Source organism: Notothenia rossii, assembly GCF_949606895.1.
Source record: "Notothenia rossii genome assembly, chromosome: 5".
In the NCBI taxonomy this organism is placed as follows: Eukaryota; Metazoa; Chordata; class Actinopteri; order Perciformes; family Nototheniidae; genus Notothenia; species Notothenia rossii.
The window spans coordinates 19,835,346-19,861,115 of record NC_136903.1 but is presented as its reverse complement, the minus strand read 5'-3'; the positions used below and the strand labels follow the sequence as shown (position 1 = coordinate 19,861,115).

Below are 25,770 nucleotides of genomic sequence, written 5' to 3'. Positions count from 1 at the left end.
GGGATGTGGAGCAATGCCGGGGGTTATTATGAAGAGACTGGGATGCGACAAGAGATTCCTCTGATTGGGAATAAAACCCCATCTTATCTATTTAAATAAACCCCACTGCAACTTTATCAACACACACACACACACACACACACACACACACACACACACACACACACACACACACACACACACACACACACACACACACACACACACACACACACACTATAAATAAGAAGGGACGTACAGAACGACACAAGACAGTAAAGACATTCACTGAATCACACACAAAAAATGCAGAAGCTTGCAAATCCATGCATGTAAACAAACACAGGAGCAAATTCACAAAGGGATTTGTAGTAATTAAATTGCAATGATCGCTCTATTTTAGCTTTCACTTTGAAGATGAAAAAATTGTGAGGGAAAACAGTCCTAATAGAAGATGAAAAGAACATCTAATTATTCAAAGGAGAGTTGTTACTGTGGGAATAAAACATGAAAAAAAGACAAATAAAAAGGTTTCATACAGTCAGCACAATAATGCAGAGGGATCATTCAAAGCTCAAATTAAAATAATGCTATTTTTTTGAATTGTCAGTGAGCTAAATGTGATAAACCAATCAGCTGTGTTCGCCCTAGCCACCAACACTAAGCTGCTGACCTTTGACCCCTGGCTGACCAGGAGAGCAGATCCTGTACTTGACCTGTGACCTTGATGCTTCTTTAATAACCAGCCCGCCTCCCCATGCAGCGACACACAACTGCGCATAATTCAATAAGACAAGAGACATGCAAAAGATGGATGCATCTGTGTGTGTGTGTGTGTGTGTGTGTGTGTGTGTGTGTGTGTGTGTGTGTGTGTGTGTGTGTGTGTGTGTGTGTGTGTGAGCGACAGTAAATAGTGAGAGGAGAAACAGTGATGTATGTTGGTCCTGCAGTGAGTCTGCAGATGTTCACCCCAGGTGGTCTGACGCTAATAATATTCAAATTTTTACAGGCCCTTAAATTCACTCGATATAAAGCCACATAAAACATACAGTAGGCTCTGGAACAGTGTGACGCACTTATCAGTACCACCAAAACAAAACTCAATGTCAGGAATTGGATGTTTGAATATGCTTCTTTTTGGAAATGTTGACGAATTCTGTTAAAAACGTCTTCCGATATGTTGTCAAATGTATCTGACAAAGCCTGTAGCCAAATAAAGTATTCACACATTTATCCCAGTGCAACTTAAAGGAGACCTATCATGCTATATTTAAATGAAATAGTGTATGACCATACCTATATAAGGTATATTTATACATTTTATTTGTCAAAATACCAAACACATCATTTTTTAGCCATGCCTCGTTTCGCTAATTTTCGCTCTATTCCAAGCCTGTCTTTCAAAATTCTTAGCAGCAGCTGACCACGCCCCCCTGCAGAAGAGGGGGGCATGAGCCGGCGAGAGTCACGTTACCATGTTTGCTGTGATTACGAGTGTGGAATAAACATGTCATCTCAAAGCAATGCATGTGTTCAAGCATATTATCAATTTGATCCAGAAACTGACCCTGAAGCAGCGGAGGTTTTGGTGGAGGCGCAAACATCTCGGTTGCAGCAGGACGTTTCTGAATAGATAGTTGACAACATACTTGTCAACCCTCCCGATTTTCCCGGGAGACTCCCGATTTCATTGCCCTCACTTGGTTTCCTCCCGGGGTCATATTTCTCCCGCATTTCTCCCGATTTCTGACAAAATCAGATTTACACACGACTGTTTCCACTCGGACTTTAATACAGCTACACCATTGTTTGGTTTCCATGTCAACACGTCTCTTTAGTAGCGCGCGCAACTCAAAGTCTGAGAGGGTGAGGCAGATATTCACAGAAAACAGAACAAGAATCGACAACCACTCTACTCTCTGCTCACTCCTTTCCTGTATACTGCGATACCCCCCCCCCCCCCCACACAGAGCGCACCCAGAGGACAGGCTGCGTCACCTCACTTTGTAACCCAGGAAAGGAGCAGGAATCCTGGGTACGTGAGTGTTAAAAGTGCATTAAACTGTTTTAATCCGACAGCCGCTGATGTGCACGGAAGTCTGTCCGTTTCGTTAACATTTGAATAGCCAAATGGACGGAAATCCGTCCTGCAGTATATGCGAATGAGAGGTTTGGAAATGCACGTGACCGTGGCTCATTCCCCTGTTAGGTGGAGAGTTGACCAATAAGCGGAGCACCTCTTTGTGATCTAGAAAAGTGTTGAAATCTGGATCCGTTTTTTTCAGATCCGTTGCAGCCCCTTTTTTAGATATTTGGCTAAGGAGGAAAATAGAGAGGGTTGTGTTTTCTGACATTTGGTGAGTTCCCTGGAACACCGGGGACACATATTCATGTATAAAAGACGTACAAACGTGCATTATGCATGATAGGTCACCTTTAACACATGGATGACTGTACAACTAACTGTTTTGAGCAAAACAATTGCAGTTTGCATTTTCTAACTATAATACTCTTAAAACATGTAGTGACTAATTCTGTAGCCTACACATATATATTTGTCTTCAATGAGTTCACCACCACTTTAAAAAAATTGTACATGTCTGTTTTAAAGGGAGAGAGAGAGTATGTGGAGTCCATGTGGCCCCTTTCCTCGCTCAATTTGCATAGACAGGAAGTGGAGTTCACACATGCCAAAAGTGTGCATGCTCCTCCTTCCCTCATATATCCTCCTCCTCTCCCCCTTTCTATCACCATATGTGTATCAACCTTGAACCGGAGAGAAAGAGAGAAAGAGAGAAAGAGTGAGACGAGGACAGTGCAGCACCCTTTCTACTGTGCGTCACATGAGTGTAGTGGAAAAAACATTATACATCAGAGATTTGGAGGATTGTGGTATCTTCTTCAGGGAAAACATGTTTTTCGAACATACCCTACTTCTCCCATCTTTTACATTTCTTTAATATAAATAATCTTTTATTTTAAAATGGAATGTGACACACTGACCACAAATTGATCAAATAAAAAACACAAACATGTACAAAGATACTGTGTGATGCAAGATTAGAATTTAAAACCAAAGTCTTAATGTTTTTCACAAAAAATAAATCATAATAAAAAACATACAGCTTACATTGCTAATGTAACTAGAAAGCAACTATAGGCAGAATCACACTGGTTTTACTCCCACAAAAAACACACTCTGTCTAGACTTTGTATTCTGGAGTAGTTCATGTTTACAAAATGTATTTCCATCCCTTGAATAGCTGCTCCAGTCCCAAGCCTTCATAATAATAGTATTGGTAAGACTAGGGTCCTGCCTCTGTTGAATAAAGCATTAATATACACACACTCTGCTATTCATTTAAAATGTAGTAACTTCTCAAACAGCAAACTCGTACAGAGTAACTGCTGATGCCTGATCTTTTCTAAAATATTTTTTATAATATTCCTCCGGAGCAGGAAACCTGACTGACTCTCTTCTCTCAATGGTCACATTGTTAAGACACCGTTAGCGACCGCTGTCTTTAGTGAATGAGAGTTCAGACAGTCCTAACAGAAACCACAGCTTGTCTTCCTACCACTCCTCCCTTCTTCTCCTTCTTCTCTCATCCCCTTTTTCCAGACCATTAAAACCGTTTCTTCCCCCTCTTTTCTTTTTCTTTCATGAATCTTTAATCAGCCTTTCCAAGTGAGTGGGCAGCCTGAGACACAGCAGAGCACTGACCCTCGCTGCTGAAACACACATTCTAATGTAACTTATACAGACGCTGCTCCGGTTAGACCCCGATCACATCCCAGGACCTTAAGACTTGTGTCAGATCAGCAAAGCTCTAGATTTATGCTATGTCTCAATTTTCTATTCCAGCAAGTGAAAAAGACAACACAGAGAACAGGTATGGTTGAATTCAAACTCTGCATCGTAACAATATTTCCATCTACAATCTGACAAAAATAAAGGATGCTGTTAATTAAATCCCAGCATTGTTTGGTATCTGGAAACGCTTCTTACAGAGCCATCCATGTGCTTGCTCTCCTGTTTAGACCGAGAGAAAATCCATCAGCAGCAACCCGAGCGAGAGAGGGAAGGTGCATCTCTTTCTTTGTCATGACACAAATGCATTTGCTTGTGGAGTTGTGCACTCGGCTGCACACGTGAACACACGCACACCTCCAACAGTAAATAAAGCAGCGCAGTCAGGTCACAATCACAGTAAAGCACACAAACGACTACCATCTGTCTCTTTGACTCTGCCTGTGGGAGTCAATGAGCCTCACTGGAAACAGTTCATACTACACTGCCCAAACACAATAACATTCAACACCACGGTTTAAAAAAATGAAAGAATAAAATATCTGTGAAAGGGTACAGGCTATTCATTATTCCTCTCCCTCACAGTTATCACGCTCTCGTTTCCTCTTTGCCTAGCTCCGTCCCTCCTTCTCTTCCTGTAAATGAGTGATTTATCAGCCTTAATTGCTGGCAGTGGTTCATGTGGTCATGTGACCGCAACATGACAGCATGTGATAAATACACCCTGAAAATTAAACCCTGCGTTGCAAACAGAAACACACATTGCTTGCATAGCATCTGCAGAGCGAGTGTATTCTGAAGCTGACTAAAATAGAATAGTTCTAATAAAAGCATCGCTTTAAAAACCAAATCTCAGCTCACGATGTGCTTTAAAAGCAAAATGTTGTCGTAATAAAATACATTTATCAAAGAGGGGTAAAGGGCAAAAGGGAAAAATGTACAATCAATATTGATAGACCAAGTAAATCTATTGTTATAAGGTGTTTCACTCTGGAGCCCAATAAACACAGATATACACACACACACACACACACACACACACACACACACACACACACACACACAGCCTACAGTATATCTATCACTGTAGCTCACATGTGTTTCCTCCTCACATTGTACAGCAGCAGGATGCTGACTGAAAGGCCTGCAGTGTTCACTTCATGCATCTTATTGTTACATGGAGCCAGTTCTCAACCACTGACCTTTTTATTCACTGCGCCATACATTGTTAAAATAATGTATGATGTGTCTAAGCCAGAGTCACTTCATTGTGTTGTGTTATACATGTTATACGTGTGTGTGTGTGTGTGTGTGTGTGTGTGTGTGTGTGTGTGTGTGTGTGTGTGTGTGTGTGTGTGTGTGTGTGTGTGTGTGTGTGTGTATGTGATACACTGATTTGTGCAAAGGAAAAATACTGAACGTAAACACAAAGAAGCAACTACATGTTTGCTGTAAGGAGACCAAAGAAAAGCATAACAAATTGGCAATGTTTGTGGTTGGGTGTGTGTGTGTGTGTGTGTGTGTGTGTGTGTGTGTGTGTGTGTGTGTGTGTGTGTGTGTGTGTGTGTGTGTGTGTGTGTGTGTGTGTGTGTGTGTGTGTGTGTGTGTGTGTGTGTGTGTGTGTGTGTGTGTGTGTGTGTAGTGTTGTCCAACTGATTGTGGTACATTTACGGTTGGTATAATCTTGCATGTTGCGACTGATGAAAGTAGCTTTGCATGATCAGATGTGCTGTGACTTCCTTTTGCTCCTTTTTATAAACTGCCGGTAAAAAACCCATTTATCGCTGAGCTTTTGCTGCTGTCATGTGACGCATGCTTTTTCCAAATGTAAAGTCATTCAGGGTTTTGTGAGTCCGAAAATGTAAAACAGGAGGAGAATGGAACTCCAATAGAACTAAATAAAAAAACAATAATAGAAATGTAGGACTTCAACATTTATTATAAAAAGGTATACAAAAGAGCAGCTGTTGAAGCTAAGAGTCTTTTTGACAATGAAAAGAGACAATCTATTCTAAATGGTTATGAAAACCATGATGGAAATGAATCATGGGCTGTCGCAGCACAAGCAAACAAATGCAAAAAATAATGTAATTTAAAAACTATCCTTTAATATACAGCTTTAACGTACTTTTATTATTTTTTTGTCTCCAACACAATAATAATTAACTTTCCCCCAATAAAGAAACTCCTAATATTTAAATTGCAATCCACTAATGAATGAGCTCCTCAGACTCAAACCTGATCTCTGTTTTGTTGTCGCTATAAACCCAAATAAATTCAATGTATCCATACTGTTGTGCACTGTGACCCGTCACCGTTTTGCTGCCACACTAATCTTTTTTTCTGAAGAAACACAGAATCCAGGAGACATAGGGGGAGGAACAGACAGAGAGGAGGGAGGGAGGGAGGCAGACAGAAGATAGAGAAGCAAGGAGCCGATCGTCCCGTACCTGACAGACTCTGTCTACCTGCAGCATGGTAAACACTTGACCTCTGCAAGAGTTGTACTAATAATGGGAGGAGGATTGCACAGTTTGAACAACAACAGAAGTATTGTCTTTGTGTGTGCTGCCTGTGTGTATTGTATTTGTTGCTGATTTGCATATTGCATATATGAATGCGTGTATATAAACAGGTAACGGGGAGGGACAGCAGAGTGACTCCAGCACCTCTGCACCTTCCCTTCCTCCTCCTTATTTATTTGTCTATATTAGTTAGCTCCTTCTCAGCACTTAAAATTAATGTCATCCAGCAGAAAATAGAGGCTGAAAGCTCAAATTCAGCACTTTCCCAACAGCCTGGTTATTTATCAAGCTAACAAGGAGAAGATGCATCCCGTTTCAGCCGGGCCCAGGAAATATGTGCCATTAAAGCCCAGAGCTGGTGTTTGAGAGCCAGGGAATACAAGTGAGGGTGTCAGGGAGAGGGGATGGACGGCGCCGCCAGCAATATGGATGCAGAGAGACCAGCAGACACATTTATATAAGGGACAATAGACACTCCAGTAGGAACATGAGAAGTGAGAGGAAACACACAATCTGTAGACCAACACACAAGCAGCACAATACATATTCTGCGTGTGCTGCATGTGTGTGTATGAAGTGCTGATTCGCTCATAGCTATAAAAGACGATCCTTCGGGGGATACAGAAGACATAGTTTGGAGCTTTGAATAAATCATGTGCTGCCAGAGTGAGCTTAGCACTAATTTTCTCTTTAGGAGCCGGGTGTTGAAACACTTCCCGGGGACTGTTAGTATTGTGCCGTGTTAACATCTCTGTAGCATCAGGAGCTAACGCCGGAGTGTTGGGATTCAATTAGACACAGGGTGCAACGCTAAGCAGCTAGCATTGGGCAGTCACCACAGGGAAGAGAGAAGAGGGGATGCAAGGAAGGAGTGTGTGTTTGTGAGTGTGTTAAGGGGAAGGGGGCTGCGGGCGGGAGGAAGGCCCTGGGCTGCTGGCTGCGGTGATTCAGGGGAATACATTATATCACACTAACCTCCGGCTGATACCAAGTTCCTCTCTCAATCATGCTGTGAACACAGAGTCACAACCCGAGGACAGCAGTGGCTCTGAGGCTCTCACACAGTGTGGTTACAGCTTTACAACTAATTATGTTTGAATAAAACAACACAATCCAGGCTTAAACAACTGAAATCTCGTAGAGAAAATTGCATATTAACATAAGTTGAAAAGAGGAGCGCGTTGATGTTTAGAGGTTGGGCTCGAGGGTGTCTCTTTCACCTCAAGTATCATCAACTCTGTGGTTTAGAAGAAAGTAAAAACACATACCACATTTTTAAAAACAAGCCAAATCTAAACACAGTTGTTCTGTGTTCAGTGTGTTTGTCTTTACAACAGCAGTGAGTGAAATCTTTTTCCATTTTGTAATTTTTACCCAATTCTACTCCTCTCTTTTTAGACCATGCAGGCCTTATAATGAGCGTACATCCTGTTCATATCCTCCCTGTCATTTGGATTTTCTGGATCGAGGGAAAACGTCTGTGTCACTATCAAGAATGTATCAGCGTAACAAGTCTCACACTGAGCTGCTAGTAGTTATATATATCCCAGGCAGCAAATGGATAGTGAAATGTGTCAAACTGTGGAAGGAGCCAATTCATGTCCATGCAGAATGCAAGAGAACCCAACACAGCTGCGCGTAATGCGTTACAATTCAATGTGCAAAGGTTGGGTGATATTTATATTAATTGTTTATCATCTGAAATCATATTGAGGAATTTTGCTTCAATAACAGATATTATGACACAATGTTCTGTTACCTACATTGGTAGACAGATTTTTTTCCACAAGTTATTTTGTGAGAAATTGAATAATAATTCAGTTTGATTGCCGTTACCATGTGGTCTAATGGCTGCAGCCCACCATATTTGAGGCTTCGATATTTACTAGGCTACATTTAACAGCAAACATATGTTATGTGTTTTCATAATCAGCCCACGTTTCCATACAAGCACTTGAAAGGATGTTCTCTTTCTTCCTTCCTCTTCACACCTCGCTGTGCGCATGTGTCCTTCCTCCTCTGTCGTGTCTACAAAAACCTGACCTGCCTGCTGTCAGCCACAGAGGCACCTTGCGTCCCTGCGCCCCTCCCCCCGAGTGGCCGACTCACCCCGTCACCACGGGGGGAAGACGATCAGGAGGAGGGATGACGGGGGATAACGGGAGCGAGAGGAAAAAGTGGGGGTTGGGGTGGGATGAGGTGCAGGGGGAAGGATCTTGGAGGCGTGGTGGGTGGGTGGGGGTTCTGAAGCTGCCTCTAATGTGCCCTCTCCACTCCCTGCCTGTGACCTCAGAGCTCCTGACAGCCAGAAAGTGCTGAAGCATGCAGGTGTCCTAACGCTGCCACACACACACACACACACACACACACACACACACACACACACACACACACACACACACACACACACACACACACACACACACACACACACACACACACACACACACACACACACACACCAGCACGTGCTCCACGCTCACACGCGTAGAAGCAGGTGTCCTACCTTAGCAGCCTGCCGTTGTTATTAACTCTTACATTACCTTCATCCTCACTGTATCAGTACGTCGAGTATAAAATCGTGCATGATGTTCTCTATATATAATTGGCCAACAGCATAAATAAATTGGACAGTGATGGAGTGTACAGGAAAGGCAAAACAAGCATGTGCCTCACAATGCTGAGCACATGAGGAAAGTAGAGTACACTGTCTGCTGTACAGTAAAATTAGCCGATGCTGATGCTGTACTTTCCTCTGTCCAGCCTCTCCACTGTACAGTATAAAACCTGAGGTGTCCAGAGAGTGTCCTGTGTGTGTGTGTGTGTGTGTGTGTGTGTGTGTGTGTGTGTGTGCGTGTGCGTGTGCGTGTGCGTGTGCGTGTGCGTGTGCGTGTGTGTGTGTGTGTGTGTGTGTGTGTGTGTGTGAGAGGGGGGGGGGGGGGGGGGTTAGGGTTAGAGAGTTGTATTACAGTGGTGATGAGTTGCCTGGCTGCGAGGCTGATACCTCAGCAGCACCCTGCATTGACCAGGCCTTTAAATAAAGCCTTCGATCCTCCAGCAGCAGAGAAGGTCACTGCCTGCCTCTGGTTACCCTGCCTGTCTGTCTGCATCCACGGCCAGGAGCCCTCCTGCCATCCCTTCTTCCCTTCTTCCTTCTTCCCTTCCCCTTGCCTCCTGTTCTCTCAACCTGGCGTGCATGTCTGCATTGAAATCCAGGTGCCCTGCCCTCAATCCCTAACTCCTTCCTTACTTCGCCTCAATTCCTTAGATCCATCCTTCTATAAAAACTAATCCTCCTTCACTCACTTCATCATCCTCCTCTGTCCCACCATCTGTCCATCTACGTGTCAGCCAGAAATAAAAAATATTGCACAGCGTTTGTCTCCGCAGAGAGAGCTGAGAGAGTGAAGGAGTTCAAGGGGTCAAGACAAAAGTTTTGGCCTCATCCCATGAGCACTGCGAATGTCACCCTCCTGTCAATCACACAGCACTGTCACAGCCCCAAAACAGAGGACTGCATAACAACGCACACAGAGAAGGATGAGAGCGCGTTTGATCATCTAAATATGAGGTGAGAAGAATATTTTAAAATGAAACCCTCCCTGGGGTATGCCATACCAAATAAGAAATTTCTTCTTAAATGAAATCAATATACTGGTTTTAATTTCACTAAGAGGAGAGATACCAAATCATATTCCATTTTGGATGGTACATACATGTTTGAATTGTTTTACCGTGTAAAGATTGACTGTAACCAAAAGCAGATTACAGAAAATTACATTGGTGAGAGACCCTTAACTTTTGTAATTGTGAATACAATTAATAAAAGGCCTGAATTAATAGTATTATTTTAACTGATCAGTTTGTAGAAACAGTACTGTTAAAGGCGTAATGTAAACATTATGCGCAGCATTTTGATACACATGCAGCAGACATTTAGATGATCAGACTTCTGAAAACGTTTTGATGCGGTTTATATTCTTATATATCATAATATATATTTTATAAAATAATGTAAGTAAATAATTCATTTGAGTTTTACAGTAAAGGAGTACAAAGGCGTTAAAAACTGAGCATGACCAATTACCTCAAAATCCAGGGTGGTGGGACGGACACAGCTCTCTATCACAGATGGAGGAACTTTCTGGATGTCCTGCGAAGACAGAAAACAGAAATATATTATAAAACCTTCGCTGTGATCCAACAACACAGGACACTCTGCTGCACACAAAACACACTCTGAACATAAGGTTATGGTTGTTTGGTTTTTAAACCGACTACGAATTTAAAAAGGAAAGTGACACGATGGAGAGAGCACAAATGAAGTCACAAATTACCGGGACAGAGAACATGTTATATAAATATATAATTCTGAATTGCCATTAATGTACAAATGTGTACAAAAATAAAAAACACAAAAACAAAAGTTGTTTAAAATTCTGAGTCAGATTAATTAATATAGTTCTGTGATAATATTGTCATGGTTGACTAAAACCATGACCATTTAAAAAAAATCCATTGCTTTATTAAAACACTTTGAAATGTAAGTGCATTGCTAAAAATATTTTCATTTAGATTCAATGTATTTGTTCATAAATTACTGAAACTAAGCAGGCAGGTCAGTCTGATTATGAGGACCATATGTGCACATACATTTGCATTCATTTCATCACACGTTTGTGTGAGAATATAACATACGCATACACGTGAGCTATACATGAAAATATATCAGGTACAACTGTGGATAAATAAACCTGCTTTAAAAACCTAATGACAAATTATACTGAAAGATTATCCTGAAAATTATCCTGGACTTCAGTAAAATGAAATGAGGCAACGCAACGACAAAGTATATTGTTGCCCCCCAATCCATCTTTGAGCTACAATGAGAGCCATTCATTTCCCTGTAATCCGATTCACACTGGGGCCAAATGGACTCTGACCCATTCAGCTACATAGGAGCTCCCAGTAGCAGACCCACAGCAGACACAACAATGCTCTTAAAAATCAACCTGGACGGACCAGCCTCTCAGATGTACCTATACTGTAGAAAATGTACAGTTTCAACCCCATAGAAATCAATGTGCACATAATTACAAACACCTATAGGTGAAGACCAACAAAGGGCCTGATCAACACAAAGAGCCAGACACAGAGGAACATTTCACATACACACAAACACACACACACACACACACACACACACACACACACACACACACACACACACACACACACACACACACACACACACACACACACACACACACACACACACACACACACACACACACACACACACACACACACACACCACACACACACACACACACACACACACACACACACACACACACACACCACACACACACCTCACACTCACACACACACCACACACACACCACACACTCACACACACCCACACTGGGTTTGAAAAAGGGAAAGTGGAGGCCATGTGCAGAGAGCTGCTACATGGTAGCAGTGTGTGGGGTCAAGGCCTTTCCCAGGTACAAATGAAAGAGGGAGCAGAAACTTTGGAAGAGCTGAACAACGCTGTGGGTCACCTTGCCTCGCAAAGAGATCAATGTCTGTTTGACTGGCTGAGAGACGGAGAGAGAGAGAGAGGGACAGAGAGAAAGAAAGAGACGGAGAGAAGAAGAAAGAGAGAGAGAGAGAGTGGCTGACTGCAGTCGAAGGGTAAATCACCTCTCGCTTCATTGAGATGCAGGTAAAACACACAGGGGTCGGGCTTGGCTCCAGCTCCGCCCTGCATAACACAAACTCATGCACACGCAGACTTAAACACACACACATAGACAAACATACACACACACACACACACACACACACACACACACACACACACACCACACACACACACACACACACACACACACACACACATACACATACACATACACATACACATACACACACACACACACACACACACACACACACACACACACACACACACACACACACACACACACACACACACACACACACACACACACACACACACACACACACACACACACACACACACACACACAATGCACTCGGTTTCACCACGTTTGCTGCGGTCCAAAACACACCACTCCACTGACTCTGTGCCCTGCAACTCAACTCACTGTTGAAAACATCAACACAGCCTCGGCTATGTTTATCTGTGAGTCAGAATATTGTGATCACATATAATTAAATCATAATTAGCTTTCATCTATTGCCCTTTAGTAATGCATTCTGGTGTGAGCTTTTTATACAAGCAAATGCAAATCCAGTGTCTGAAATTCCACTGCAACATACACAAGACACATTGCATCTGCCCATACGCGCGTTCTTTTACAGCTGAGCATTTACAGTAATCTCAATTCAACACAAGACTTTAGGATTGGATTCAGACAATCACATTACCTCCTCTCTACCCATGCTTCTATGTGCTGGAAAAAATCACTGTGTAAAGCCAATAAGATACACACAGAGGCAGCAGCACAAAGCTTCTTTACAGCTGCTGCATTCCCACCACATGCACAGGCGAGACAGGAGGGGAGGTTAAATTATTAGGGTTTCAAATAAATGACACATAACTCAGGACACTGCAAGACAGAGAGAGAGGGAGGGAGGCTCGGCATCACAGGTCTACGTGATGGACGGACCATAGAGGAACATAAACGCAGCTGATTTAAATCAATTTAAATGTAAATGTTTATCGCGTGGAGTGATGCAGATGCGTATTGAGTGTAAGAGATTGAAATTGTTTCCTCTTTTGAATGTGAATATGTTTTAACCCTTTAGGGGTTGGCTTTTCATGGGGAAGAAAAGAAAATGAAGGTACACAAAAACTGTTGTGTTACAAAATGAGACATGTCTCCAGTTGTTACAAAAATAATTAAATGAGTAATCGAAAAGCAAATAGTTTTTTATGTTGTGATAGCCTTTCTTTAAATGATAACATGGATTGGATAGAATATTATAACTGACACCTTACGGTAATAAATACTTTTTCAGGTAGTGTTTTAATAACTCTTTATTTACTGCTCGGATGATTATTAACACTTATTAGTTAACCTTAATAAATCAAGTAAGTATTCAAGCTGTTCTTCTTTTTTCTTCTATGGCATTCTGACTTTTTCTCTGCTAAAGGAGACATCATTTATTTTCCTTACAATCATTTTGATACAAATAAAACGCTACATGCCTCACAGTGTCCTGATAAAGCGACTTACTCATGCCTATAGATTTAATGCACTCAGTTGCAGCACATGTACACCCTTCCTCCACAAGGTCAAATAAAAGACAATGTTGGCTGGTTATTGAGCACTCACACAAATAGACACTAAAAAGTGCTCACATCCTTTGTCCTATTAATTCTGAGGCATTAAAGCGAAGTACATGATGATGATTCAAATGTCAATACTGATAAATTTCAAAGTGATTTCCCATAGTTGACCTGAAAGAGTGAGTCCAATATTGTGACAGCAGACAACTACATTATCTTTAATAACCTAATCATTGGACAGACTGCAAATGATCACAGTGCAGAAGTCAATAGAGGGCCGGAGAATAGAATTACAGTTCATACTGATAAGATTAATAATGTGGTGTGTCTGTATTCTATATGTACACGCTTTTACATGATGTGCAAATGAAAGAGAGGAAGCAAAAGGCGGAGAAAGAAGCAGTGAATTTGGTTGAGCGCTGAGAAATGAGTAGGATGCGCTGAAATATTATTTCCTGTGCCTTCTGTCCTCCTTTAACACAGGAAGTGCTACTGAATCTTCCTGCCACTTGGTGTGTCTTCAAGTCAAAACACACAAACAAGATGAAAACGTCCCACACAATCTCCTCGCCTACAATGATCAGCACTTTCCTACTTTTCATTCTCACATATTGAGAAGTGGAGCACTGGAAACCTATGAACCTCCACACAAATCACAGCGCCTGTCTGTCACGTTACATTTAAGACCGTCCAGAGCTAAATCCTGAGCCTCCACAGAAAGCTAGCCCTATCTGCCTCACAGAAGAAAGGGGTACCGTGAAAGAAGTATAGCATCTCTAGTTCCAGGTTATAACACAAATGTAATTAAATAGCACACTATATTGACCTAATCAGATAGGAAGGCCATAAATTAGGGGACACATGCTCACTAAAAGGCCCTCTCCTCTCAGCTAGGATGCATCTCTGATCGTTTATCATCTGAAAGGAGCAGGAAGGCAGCCAGCATCTCCCTCTCTCCCTCGCTCTCTGTAATACTCTCTCTGTCCCGCTTGCTCTATCTCTGTCTCTCACTCACTTTTAATCACAGAGAGAATCATTCCTCCAGGCAGGAGAGGATCATGCTCTGCCTTGTCCCTCACTCTGGGCTTTCATTGGAGCCAATGCCAGTGTGTGACACACAGTTGTACAGGTGAGACAGAGCAAATACACAGTCTGTAAAGTCTTAAGCTCAGTTCAGACTTGCTTGGAATGTGTTCAAGTTTCTATGATACAATTTGAAAAAACGTCTCCTTACATTCAAAACAGAAACACAAAACGTAAGCAAACACACAGACACAGCGGTGGCAGTAATCTTGTATGCAGCCCAACCTAGACCATATATGCATCGTTTGTCTCGGCCATGCTGCTGCTCAGGATGCCCTGAGTTCAGCGGGCTGATTCAGGATCAGCAGTCCTCCGCAGGCCGGGAGCTGCTGAGCCGCTTGTCCCTCCCACAGGAAACAAACTCCGGGTGCCTGCTGTGGCTTTTCTCCTCCTCCTTTGATCAGCGTGACTAGGTCGGAGCCAAATTAACGATCTTTACATTGAGGCAAAATGGTGTGTTTTCTGAAAACCCTTGCATGTCATAGCGAAACATTTTGTCAGGATACAAACTAAAGTAAGAAGCGTTTATTGTTATGGGAATTATTATTCCTGGTGATTATAAAGTGTTAGACTGCAGAAAGTGTATTTCTATTCGGACTTAGTCTATTTGGAGGATGTCAAAATTCATATTTTCAAAATTAGACATAATTGTATATAATCGCATATTTAATCATTTTGTCATCTAGAGGTTTATCTACGATCGATTTTCTAAATGAAACACACCACGGACAATATTCAACAAGTGGACAGCTACCGAGTAAAAAGTGCAAGTTTACTTTAAAATCAATCATTAACTCTTAACGCTTTTTCCAGGACAGCTGCAGCACGATTAATAGGCCCTGAGGCAAAAGTAAAATTATATCATGAATATCCGAGCGTTTTTGTCTGATTAGCTTCACGTTTTTTGAGATACATTTTCCTGCCTTTAACTACGCAACAAGTGAAGATCGTCCTTTACATTTCTTGAGAAGCCAAAAGATAAAAAGAAAATACTTTGAAATATTTCGCCATGTGTTTTTCAAGGGAAAATAAATAATGAACACATATTGAGTCGACGTATTAAATAACGTATAGACACATAAGAGCTGGAGTTGATCTTTGAGCTGTTATAATTACAAATCCTGTTCGCAACATCTGCATCGCGCTTCAAAAATAAACAGATGTGAACAGATGTTTACATTTTCTCAATGATATTTGCAATTGACTGTTTATATTTCAGTTAAGATCGAGAGGAGATTACAGGACTACCAGTGTGTGGGGTCGCCTCAGAGACACAGTGAGAAACAACATGCAAAACTAAAGAGAACAATAATAACAAACATTTTCAAGAGAATATATTTGTTCTCATTCATGAAGATTTATTGATGAATGGTATATTTATAAAATTTCTTTTTTTTAAAATTGAACACGATGTCTGCCAGTTAACTTTACTGTCTAGACCCTTTAAAAAACATTACGAAAGATGTATGGCTTAATACTTTGCTGAATTCTTCTACAGCATCGCGAGAATATATAACTTTTTATAACAATTTCCAGACAGTTCACAGTTTATTTACCGAACAACACCCATAGGGTTCTGTGTAAACGTAATTAAGCTCCTTGAATGAAAGGAAAGCACATTAACAACGAATTGCAGGAAGAACAGATCATTTGTTGCAAAAATTTGGGGTAACAAAGTGGCCTATTTCTCATTTATTTCAGGACATGCATCATAATCTGCTTCAGTTCTGTTCAAAGCATCTTTTCCCTTTTTATTTTCAGTCCCACTTGTTGATCGCAATAATCTATTCTTTGCATTTGTCAATAAATGATATAATTGTTTAGATATCTCAATGATGCTCACCTTGGCAGTGTTGTTTTTGAATATAAATCAATATTAAGAAAAAAGTAGCCTTTTCCACAGTGTCTTTTTTCTTCTTCAGAGGGCTCCAAAATCAGCCTATAAAAAGGTGATGGGTCCATATTCGGGGGAACTTTTATAAAACCAAAACGACGGATGAATGTACCTGTTTACACTTTGAAACAAATAAATGGCAACATGTGATGAGGCTTAACAATGCAGTCATGGTTTCATACAATCATCAAACAAAAATTCACAAAACAAGTAAAAAGGAAAGAAAGTCAAAGCACAATACGTACATGACCAGCATGCATGGCTTCACAAAACTGTTACAGTCTCACATCAATTCTCCAAACTTCTACCGAGTTTGGATGCTTTTTTCACAAGACAATGATGATATGAAAATGAGATCATTCATATAAAAAAATACATGTACTTTAAACAAAAATGCATTATAAATCCAAATAAAATAATGCTGTTGTGTTTGGAGATTGTTGATTTTCATACAACCGATTTTGGGTAAAGGGAACAGGGTGGACTATAGGCGGACCTATGCTGAGGAAAGTGTCTTTCATGCAGTGTGTCCAAAGAAAAACGTCGCGAATTGTACAGAACTCCTTTCAAATATTTGTAGAAACCAAATTATTATTCATTCATTTAAACAGGTCTTTTTTTATATCCTCTAAAATAAATAAAACATAAATAAAAACTAAAATCCTCAAACTGAAAGAAAATTATTTTGAAACACAGAAAAGTGTAAAACTATTTTTTCTTAACTATGCAGCTTTAACAAACGTTAACTTCACAAGCAGGAACACCCTATTTTTTTAGGTGCGTGCCAATTTAAAGTTTTTATTTTATGTTTTTTTGTGAGGGGACGGTTATTAAAACTTTTGAGCGCCGAGACTCACATGAAAAACTCCGGGGACGAGGGGTTGTTGTCGCTTCCGGACCCTCCGTTTTCTCTGAAGCCGGTGCTGATCAGCTTCTCGTATTTCTCCTTGTAGGCGTCCCTCTCCCTGGCCAGCCGGGAGATCTCCTGCTTGAGGTGGTCCACCTGCTGAATGAGTTGCGTCTTCTCGCCCTCCAAGACGTGCCGCTGCTGGACCCGCTTGTACCGGCAGGACTGGGCATAGCCTCTGTTCTTTAGCGTCCTCCTCTTCTGTTTCAGACGGATCACCTCTTCCTTGCTGACCCCCCGGAGCTGCCGGTTCAATTCCCGCACCGACATGGTCACCAGCTGCTCGTCCGAGAACCGGTCATCCAAGCGCAGGTGCTGGTGGTTTCCCCCCATGCCGCCGCTGGATTGCGACCCGGAGGAGGAATGATGTCCCCCTGGATGGTGGTGGTGGTGATGGTGGTGGTGGTGGTGGGGATTCCCATTCTGAGCTGCGGCTGCAGCAATAACTGCCGATACCACGGCGGCCGCTGATCCCATCTCCTCCCCGGCCATGGAGCCCCCTGCCCCGGCTGCGCCGCCGAACTGCTGCCCTCTGGCATAGCCATCGAAGGTCTGGAGCTGGTGACTGCTGCTGATGAGCGCCTCTACGGCGTCCTCCGGGCTAAAACCCAGAGCCTCGGGGTTCAACTGCTGTTGGTACCCGTTCATCCAGTAGAAATCCTCCAAGTGTGCCTTCTGTTCGCTCCCTGATCCCGGACTGGGCGCCGAGAAGCTTGGCGAGGGGGGAACCGAGCTGCAAGGCGTGCTCATCGGGGTGGAAGACAGGGATCCCCCGGCGACCAGGCGGCTGCACTGGCTGATGCTGCGATCGGGCTCCACCGGCTCCTTTTTCACTTCAAACTTCATCAGATCGAAGTCATTAACATATTCCATGGCCAGGGGACTGGTGGGCAGGTCGGAGTTGCTCATTGCCAGCTCTGATGCCATCCTCTTGCTGTTGACAGTCCTCCAAAGGGGGTGAGGAGCACCTGTCAAAGTGGGCTGCTGAGACACGCACTGAGCCAGCTTGATTTATTTATTTATTTTCTTCAAAACCGGAGAAAAAGTGGATTTTCACGCACTAATTGCGCAGCGCAGGTTTTGAGTTTGTGTGTCGATAAGTTTTTTTTTTCTTCAGTCTGTGTTGCACAGACGCATTGGAGCAGCGCTGTTTCCTCCCTCTCTCCCAGCGTGCGGGTGTCTGAGCGCCGCTGTCTCTGTTTCTACCATTTAACACTTCATGGCTCCTTTTAGGATTAGTGCGCCAAATTGAGGAGGTTCACGCACGTGTCCCGGGCAAATAGTTGCTTTGTGGAAAGAAAAAAAAAACTCCACCCTAGGATTGATAGATTTTTTTTCTAAGGCATCAGTCAGCCGACGAGTTAAAAAGCATTGCTTAGTTTTATAGGAGGGCTGACGTCAGAACTGAAATATGAAATTGACTGAGACCCAGCCAATGAGGAGCCCATCTGGGGACGTAATTAGCATAATAGTATAGAAAGCAAAGTTTTCTGAACTGTCCAAGACCATCAGCAGATTGACACATGGGATTTAATTGGCTATTCATTATTATTCACTTTGCATGGAGAAGAAGGAAACAAGTAAAACAGAACAGATTCCGATTATTGACAGAGGATGTCAAATGGTAAATATGTCTATGCTTTTCAAATACATAAATCGTTATAATTTCAACATACATTAAAGGTAACAAACAAAAGCAATCACATTAAATATAATTACATTAACTCATATTGATCAAATATATTTTATTTTTTAGAACAGGTTTTTTTTAAATTATTTTGTATTTCCTTATCCAGATCTCATTAAGTGTTGATAAAACGAGCCTTTGTACAGGTGTATTTCATAGGCAGTTTATAATTAGGGAGCCAAATTGATTTCAAAACTCGTTTAAGACAACACTCGTTTTAGTCACTCCAACCGAACGTCTTAAATTGAAATCCATCAAAAATGCCTTTCAGTGTTTCTTACTGAACGTTAGATTAACGGTCTATGTTTAACATAAAATTGCAAAAAAAGGCTAAGCAGACTACAGACAAAGCGGATCGCTGTGTGGGGAGGTGAAAGTGTTTAGAAAGAGCATGGCAGGGTCCGATTCTTTGACATTGTTTTGAAACCCAATGTCGCCACCTTTCGGTATAAAATAGAACTGCATGTGGCTTTAAAAGGGGCCAGTCAGATTCAATTGCTGAGTGCAAATTATTTGCTGCTTTGAATTTTGTCTTTTGTGCGAATTACTTTTCTTTTGTAAGGCAAGACAGCGTTTGTCTTACTGCTGGATGTGAAGATATGTGAAGGTTATTTGACAGGAAAAACTTCCATGACTCCTAAGGACAAAGCCTACATTTTTGGATTCAAAACAAAGGACAGAACTACATGGAAAATACAAATTAAGTCTATAAATGTCTTTTTTGTCAGCAAATTGAAAGGTATTTTAAAGGAGAAAATTCAATTTTTACATGTGTCTTATGGTAATTCACAAAAGGCGAGTCCTTCAAAATAAAATCCCCTTTCTAATGGAATACTCAGTAGTAAAAAGCCCTCCATCTGAATCCTTCTATAGTCTACAGTCTCAATCCCATGTAATGATCACAGCATCAGTGTTCTCCTCTCTTCTCTATGAGTCTCTCTTTCCTGGAGCACATTCCTCAGGAGTGGCACATAAGAACAAACAATAAGGAGGGCTATACACAGAGGACCAGAGAGTAAATAAGAGAACTCTCCCTGGAACATGTCACACGGGGAAGCTTCAGAAAACTACAAAGCCGCCAGCAGATAATCCAACTCCCCGGTGTCCCGACGCAAGTAAATATTCTCTTGGTCCCTGTGACTGTTCATGGGGACTTAACGTTAAACAGGAAGGATAAACATCGTGTTTTATTCATTAGAACACACAACAGAGGCCCCTCTGATGCTTTTGAATAAATATGAAACAGATGAAGTGTCCCATCTGATGCGACTATATGTTCTTGCCGTTGTAGTCTAAATGCAGACTGGCACAGCAGGGAAATTACATCAGATTAACAGTGATCATTTTCATACAACATGTGTCTTAACACGTATGATGTGACAGAAGATCATGTCATGACATAGGGAGATGAAAAAAACTGGAAAGTGAAGAAAAAGGCTGCTGGCGTATGCAAAATGTTTAAAAATCTTGTTAGCAGAAAAATGCTCAAAATTAGAATGATTTTTATTTTATATGTAAAGTTGCTTGGCACACAAGTGAACAAGAGACACAAGTTAAAGTTGCGCATGTGTTCACTCCACACAGGTCCATATTTAAAGCAGGAGGGGACACTAGCTGCTTTGTGAGCTCTGGGTTTGCCAGATCTCTTAAAACAGGATTTATCGGGCCGGGAGTCTCAAGGGTTAACAAGCAGAGTCCAGAGCCAATGCATGAGCTGTGTTACTCAGGGCTAATAGTCCTGTATGCACCCCATCCAGTCTCCCTCTGGAGTTTCCCATAGGCAGCCCGCTACCATGAAGTTTACAACTGTCTTTATTTTATCGGGGGGATTTTTTTCCTACATTATACAGGGGTTGCACTCAGGCATATATCATAAACAAGCTTATAGAGCATGAGGAGGACCACTTATACAGCATCAGTACAGAGGAAAGTTAAGAGCATTTGAACATCAGTGTTATATCATAATAACTTATTTTAATATTTTAAAATAAAGGCCAGGAAAACAACCAGAATAGCTCTCATCCTTTTTCCAAAAAAACCTTAATGTGGATAGAAGTTATACTCCAGGTGGAAAAAATAGCCTTCTTTTACTCAAAATTGAGGGCTGTGATACTTTCTGTAGAAACCGATGTGCCTAAACCATTATGTTATAGCATTAGATACTTTTACAAACTAATGTAATGTGGAACCTTTCAGCAGGTCTCCCTTGAAGAAGAGATCGATGATCTCAATGGGATTCACCTGGTTACATAAAGGTTTGAAATGAAATATTTGAACCAGTTTGTGAACCAAGAGCTTTGCAGTGATTTGTGAATGAAACATCAAATCCTCGAACATGTACAAACCAGCTTTGTGTTAATAGCCCGGCCCCTGCATGTGGAGCCCAGCCACAGTGTGTGTTAATGAGACACTGCCTGACCTTTCAGAGTTCACCCCAGGAGAACACTGATGCATCCTGTGTAAAGGATAACCAGTGCTCCCAGAGTTCCCCGTGATTTACTGGTACAGTGACTTTACTAATTGTTACATCTATTAGAAAACATCCTCATTACAGTATGACTTATGTGCCACATTGCAATAGACTCCCTTTTATTTTCAGCATGCTAACCTTTTGTTTGCCTCTGGGGTTCCCTGAAGTCGTGCACTTTACAGAGGATGTGCACAACTTGTTGTTTACTTTGTTACCCACCTTTGTAATGGAAATGTTTTGCTTACAGGTGAAGAAGCAGAAGCTCCTTGTGAGGTCTGTACAATTATTAACATGCAGAAATAAACTTTATTTAGGACAAATATGGCAGCTTACACACCACGATAAGATCTTAATACTGTATAAAATATGATCACTATGTTTTGATAAAGAAAGGAAATGGAGGATCGAGTGTTGATTAAAAAAAAAACTCATTATGCATCTGAAAGATATGCATTTTATAACCCCACTCAGACTATTCAAAATCTTAAGTGTGCCAAAAATAGCCAATACATTACCATATTTAACAGACTGTAACTTAAATAAAACGACAGAAACTAAACTAAAGGATTTCTGCATGACAAAGATTATGCCTTATAATCTTTCATTACATTCCCACTGGGAGGTAGGCTTCATTTTCATTCTCATTCCCTGTTTAATGCCATATATTAAACTCTGGTGGCACCACAAATGGGGGACAACCAGACAAGTGGGCTCAGCGGGCTCATTGGAGACACATTTAATTAGCAGGACAGAAAATGAAATGTTTCGTGGGGTCTTAACTAACTGTTGTATCTTTTGTAATAGAATGAGGAGCTGTGAGAAGCTATTACAAGGAAGAGCAGGAAGAACAGCACCGAGCTTTCCTCTGCCAGTGTTTTATAGGGGGAATAAAATAATGCATATTAAGATAATAAGCTTCCACATCACGGAAACAAAGTGCCATATTTGCAAAGTGCTACGTTTGAGAGAACAGGCTCTCTCTCTCGCTCTCTCTCCCACTATCTCACTGTCCTGTTCTCCAATCCCGCATTAATCAGACTTTTACAACCTTTTCTCAATTCATTTACTTGCTCAGAAGGTGGGTAAGGGTGAACTGTCTGTTTATGTGTGGACTTGAAAAATGTCTGCATGGTTAATGGAGGATAAACAGGCCCTCAACAAGTGATTAACTTGCAGTGTAGCTGTGCGCATACATATGGGCTTACCAGTTGTATGTTTTTATGAAGGGCCAAGGGTTCTCTGTTGTTTTTTTTACATCAGATCTAGGTCTGCTTTCATTGAAGAATGGCAGAAAGGGCTGAGTCACTACAGTCAATCAAACCCTTAATGTCTCAAAATGGAAACATTGTGCAGAGTAAAACAACGGAGCAGTGTGAGTTCTGATTCAAATGACTGGATGCTCTTGATGAGAAATGCAGGCTGTGATTCTCTCTCTGGCTCTGTGCCTGCCAGAAGGATGCTTCAACCTGGTAATTGGCCACAATGAGCAGACTTGCATGTGTCAAACTCTCCTCTTCACATCTGGTTATTGTCTCTCACAGCAGGAGGACATCACAGGCATCGTCTGAGCAGTCTCATCTGCTCTCTGTCGCTGTGTAACACAGGATGCTTCTGCTATTATACTTTAAAAACCAGCAAACTGTATGTGTAGTTTGAATATGATATCTCTAGCGTGAACGAGTAACATGATGAAGAGATGCTGTTCATTCACATGTCAGAGCAGTCTACGAGTTAATGATTTTCCAGGGTATTATGAGTACACAAATATGTTAAATTGGACAGCACAGAGGGAGGACATATCTCATTGTGGATGTATCAGTCCAGGTTCATAAATGTAATCATGTTCACACACAGACACACTGAAGTTAAGTGTGAATAGTGTGGAACTGGAGCTGCTCTTCTCTCATTAGACACACACTGCTACATTATTGGCTTCATTAGCTATCCCCACCGTGCATCACCCAGCATGTGAAGGAGCAGGTAGAAGAAACAACAAAATAACAAAAACAATGCAAGGTACACAAGCTGTTTGCTTTTCCTCAATGGTTTCTGAATACCTTTAGTATTGTCAGGGTTAATAATTGTATTTTAGAGTGTATACATGAACACAGCGTTTGCATGCGTGACTTCCTGTGTACACATGGCAAGATGATTCATGTACAGTTGGAGGTTATGAGATGTTATTGATGTGGCCAGTATATGTACGGTGCTATATGCTCTCTGCAACTGTACACTGTTATTAATGTCCACAGTGTCCACTCTGTGCGGTTATTAATGTGACTCACATGCATAAAGAGATTCCCCATTAGTCAGAGTCAAACTGTGCCGTCATACAGTGGGGGTGCAAGGAGTCTTCTTTCTCTTTATGCTGCTCACCTACTCCACGTTGACATCACCCTCATTCAAACCATAATATACTTTGACATACAAACATATACATACAGCAGGCCTCTCTTAATAAACTATCTTTTAGTCCATATATGTATTCAGCAGGAACAAAACAGCTTCTGTACTCCTGTATAGGAGTTCTCAGATTTATTAAATTCTCTCATGATATCATACAAAAAGTTATTGTAAACGAATACACAGTTTAAGAGCAGGGTTGACTTTAGCCAAAATAATTATTACAAATAGACAACTAATAAACTTATTTTTCATTGGTTAAAAGTGTACGTCTTTTTTTCGAGACAAAGTATTTCCTAATTGTATCTCCTCAAACGTATGGATTTTCTGATTTGTTATGTTTTACATCATTGTACATTTAATAGCTGTGGTTATTGTTAAAAAAATAAAAAAATAAAAATTCTGAAATATGGGGAAGTTGCATGTTAAGGATTTATTTCCGTTTGGATGGAATATTAAAGGAATGCTTTTAGACAATGAGTGTAACTTTTATTACAGGGTATAAAAACCAAGAAAATAAAATCTTAACAACTTAACTTGCAATAAAAATAATTAAATTAACTATTTGTATGAGTCTTTGTGTGTTTTTCAACGCAACTAAGGATACTGCTGGCTCTGTAGAGATCAGGAGGCAGCCTTACCGGACAATAGTGAGGTGGGGCCACATTACAGATCAAACACACATTGTTTCCCGCAGCCCAGACCTCCTCTGAAGTCTCCTCATGCTTAGATTCATCCCTTCGGGGAAACTAAGAGATTCAACCAAAAGAAAGATGAGAATGTAAACAACTATGCAAACAGTCTGATTTAAGATTATTGCAGATGAATGTAAATATTAATTTCTGTCTCCCTGTGATAATCCTCTCATCTGTTCTTCTGGAATGGAAGAATCATTTTCCTATAGGTCTTAGTAAGCAGAGGAGTGTGTGAGGCAGCAAGCAAACTAAATTCACATATCTCTGTGCATTATTCTGCACTCTGTCAGAAGGGGAGATGCAGAGACAATACAGCCCACAGGACACCACAGCCTCATACAACAATCCTTTATATTAATGCCAGGAGACAAATGCACTTCCACTGGGATATTCACTTCTCTGGGGGAGGGCGAGGGTGGAGGATGGGGGGAAAAGGTTGATCGTTGCTGGCCCGAGGGATAAGTGAAACAGGATGATGAACAGGCTTCATGTAATGGGTGGACTTTTGATGATGGCAATATTGAGTGTTGAAATGAGATGTTTATCAGATGTGGTTTTGGGGGAGAGACGGGAGGAGCGAGGGCGCAGGGGGAGGGCTGGGCGAAGCATTAATCTGGCTGCTAAATGGAGAGTTTGACATGTTTGTCTGTCTGGAAAACCCAGCGGGACTCATCTCCTCTGCACACTTTGATCAAGCTCACAAACGCTCACAATTAGCACCTCATGATGTTGAGTGGAAAATGCGGGTGCATTTGAAGATTGATATATTTCAGATTCTTACCAAATGAAAGAGTCCTATGAGAGACACATTTTTGTGGGTGAAAAACGAGGTGATGACAGCAAGAGGAAGTGAGATGAAGAAGAGAGGAAAGTATCTTTAAGCTTTTTTCTAAAAACGCACAAACAGACTTAGTAAGAGTTAGTCATGGTTCTTTGCGCACTCACAGTAGATTTGGATGCTTACACAGGAGTAGAGACACCCTTCCTGTTGCTCATCCGCTTCCTGAGCCTCAATTTGTATTGAAATCCCTCAC

General features: G+C 41.4%; 1 protein-coding gene across 1 annotated transcript in view; it reads right to left on the bottom strand.

Moving 5' to 3' along the window:
* LOC307040427 (transcription factor Maf-like) overlaps positions 1-18,674 on the bottom strand; it is a 46,774-nt gene extending 28,100 nt beyond the window's left edge. Inside the window, exons 1-2 of the mRNA XM_079683239.1 lie at positions 17,432-18,674; positions 10,403-10,468 (exon numbers count right to left, since the gene is read on the bottom strand). Coding sequence (XP_079539365.1) covers positions 10,441-10,468; positions 17,432-18,408 — 1,005 coding nt within the window. The 5' untranslated portion in view covers positions 18,409-18,674 and the 3' untranslated portion in view covers positions 10,403-10,440. The remainder of the gene's footprint in view (positions 1-10,402; positions 10,469-17,431) is intronic.
* Positions 18,675-25,770: the final 7,096 nt, after the last annotated feature.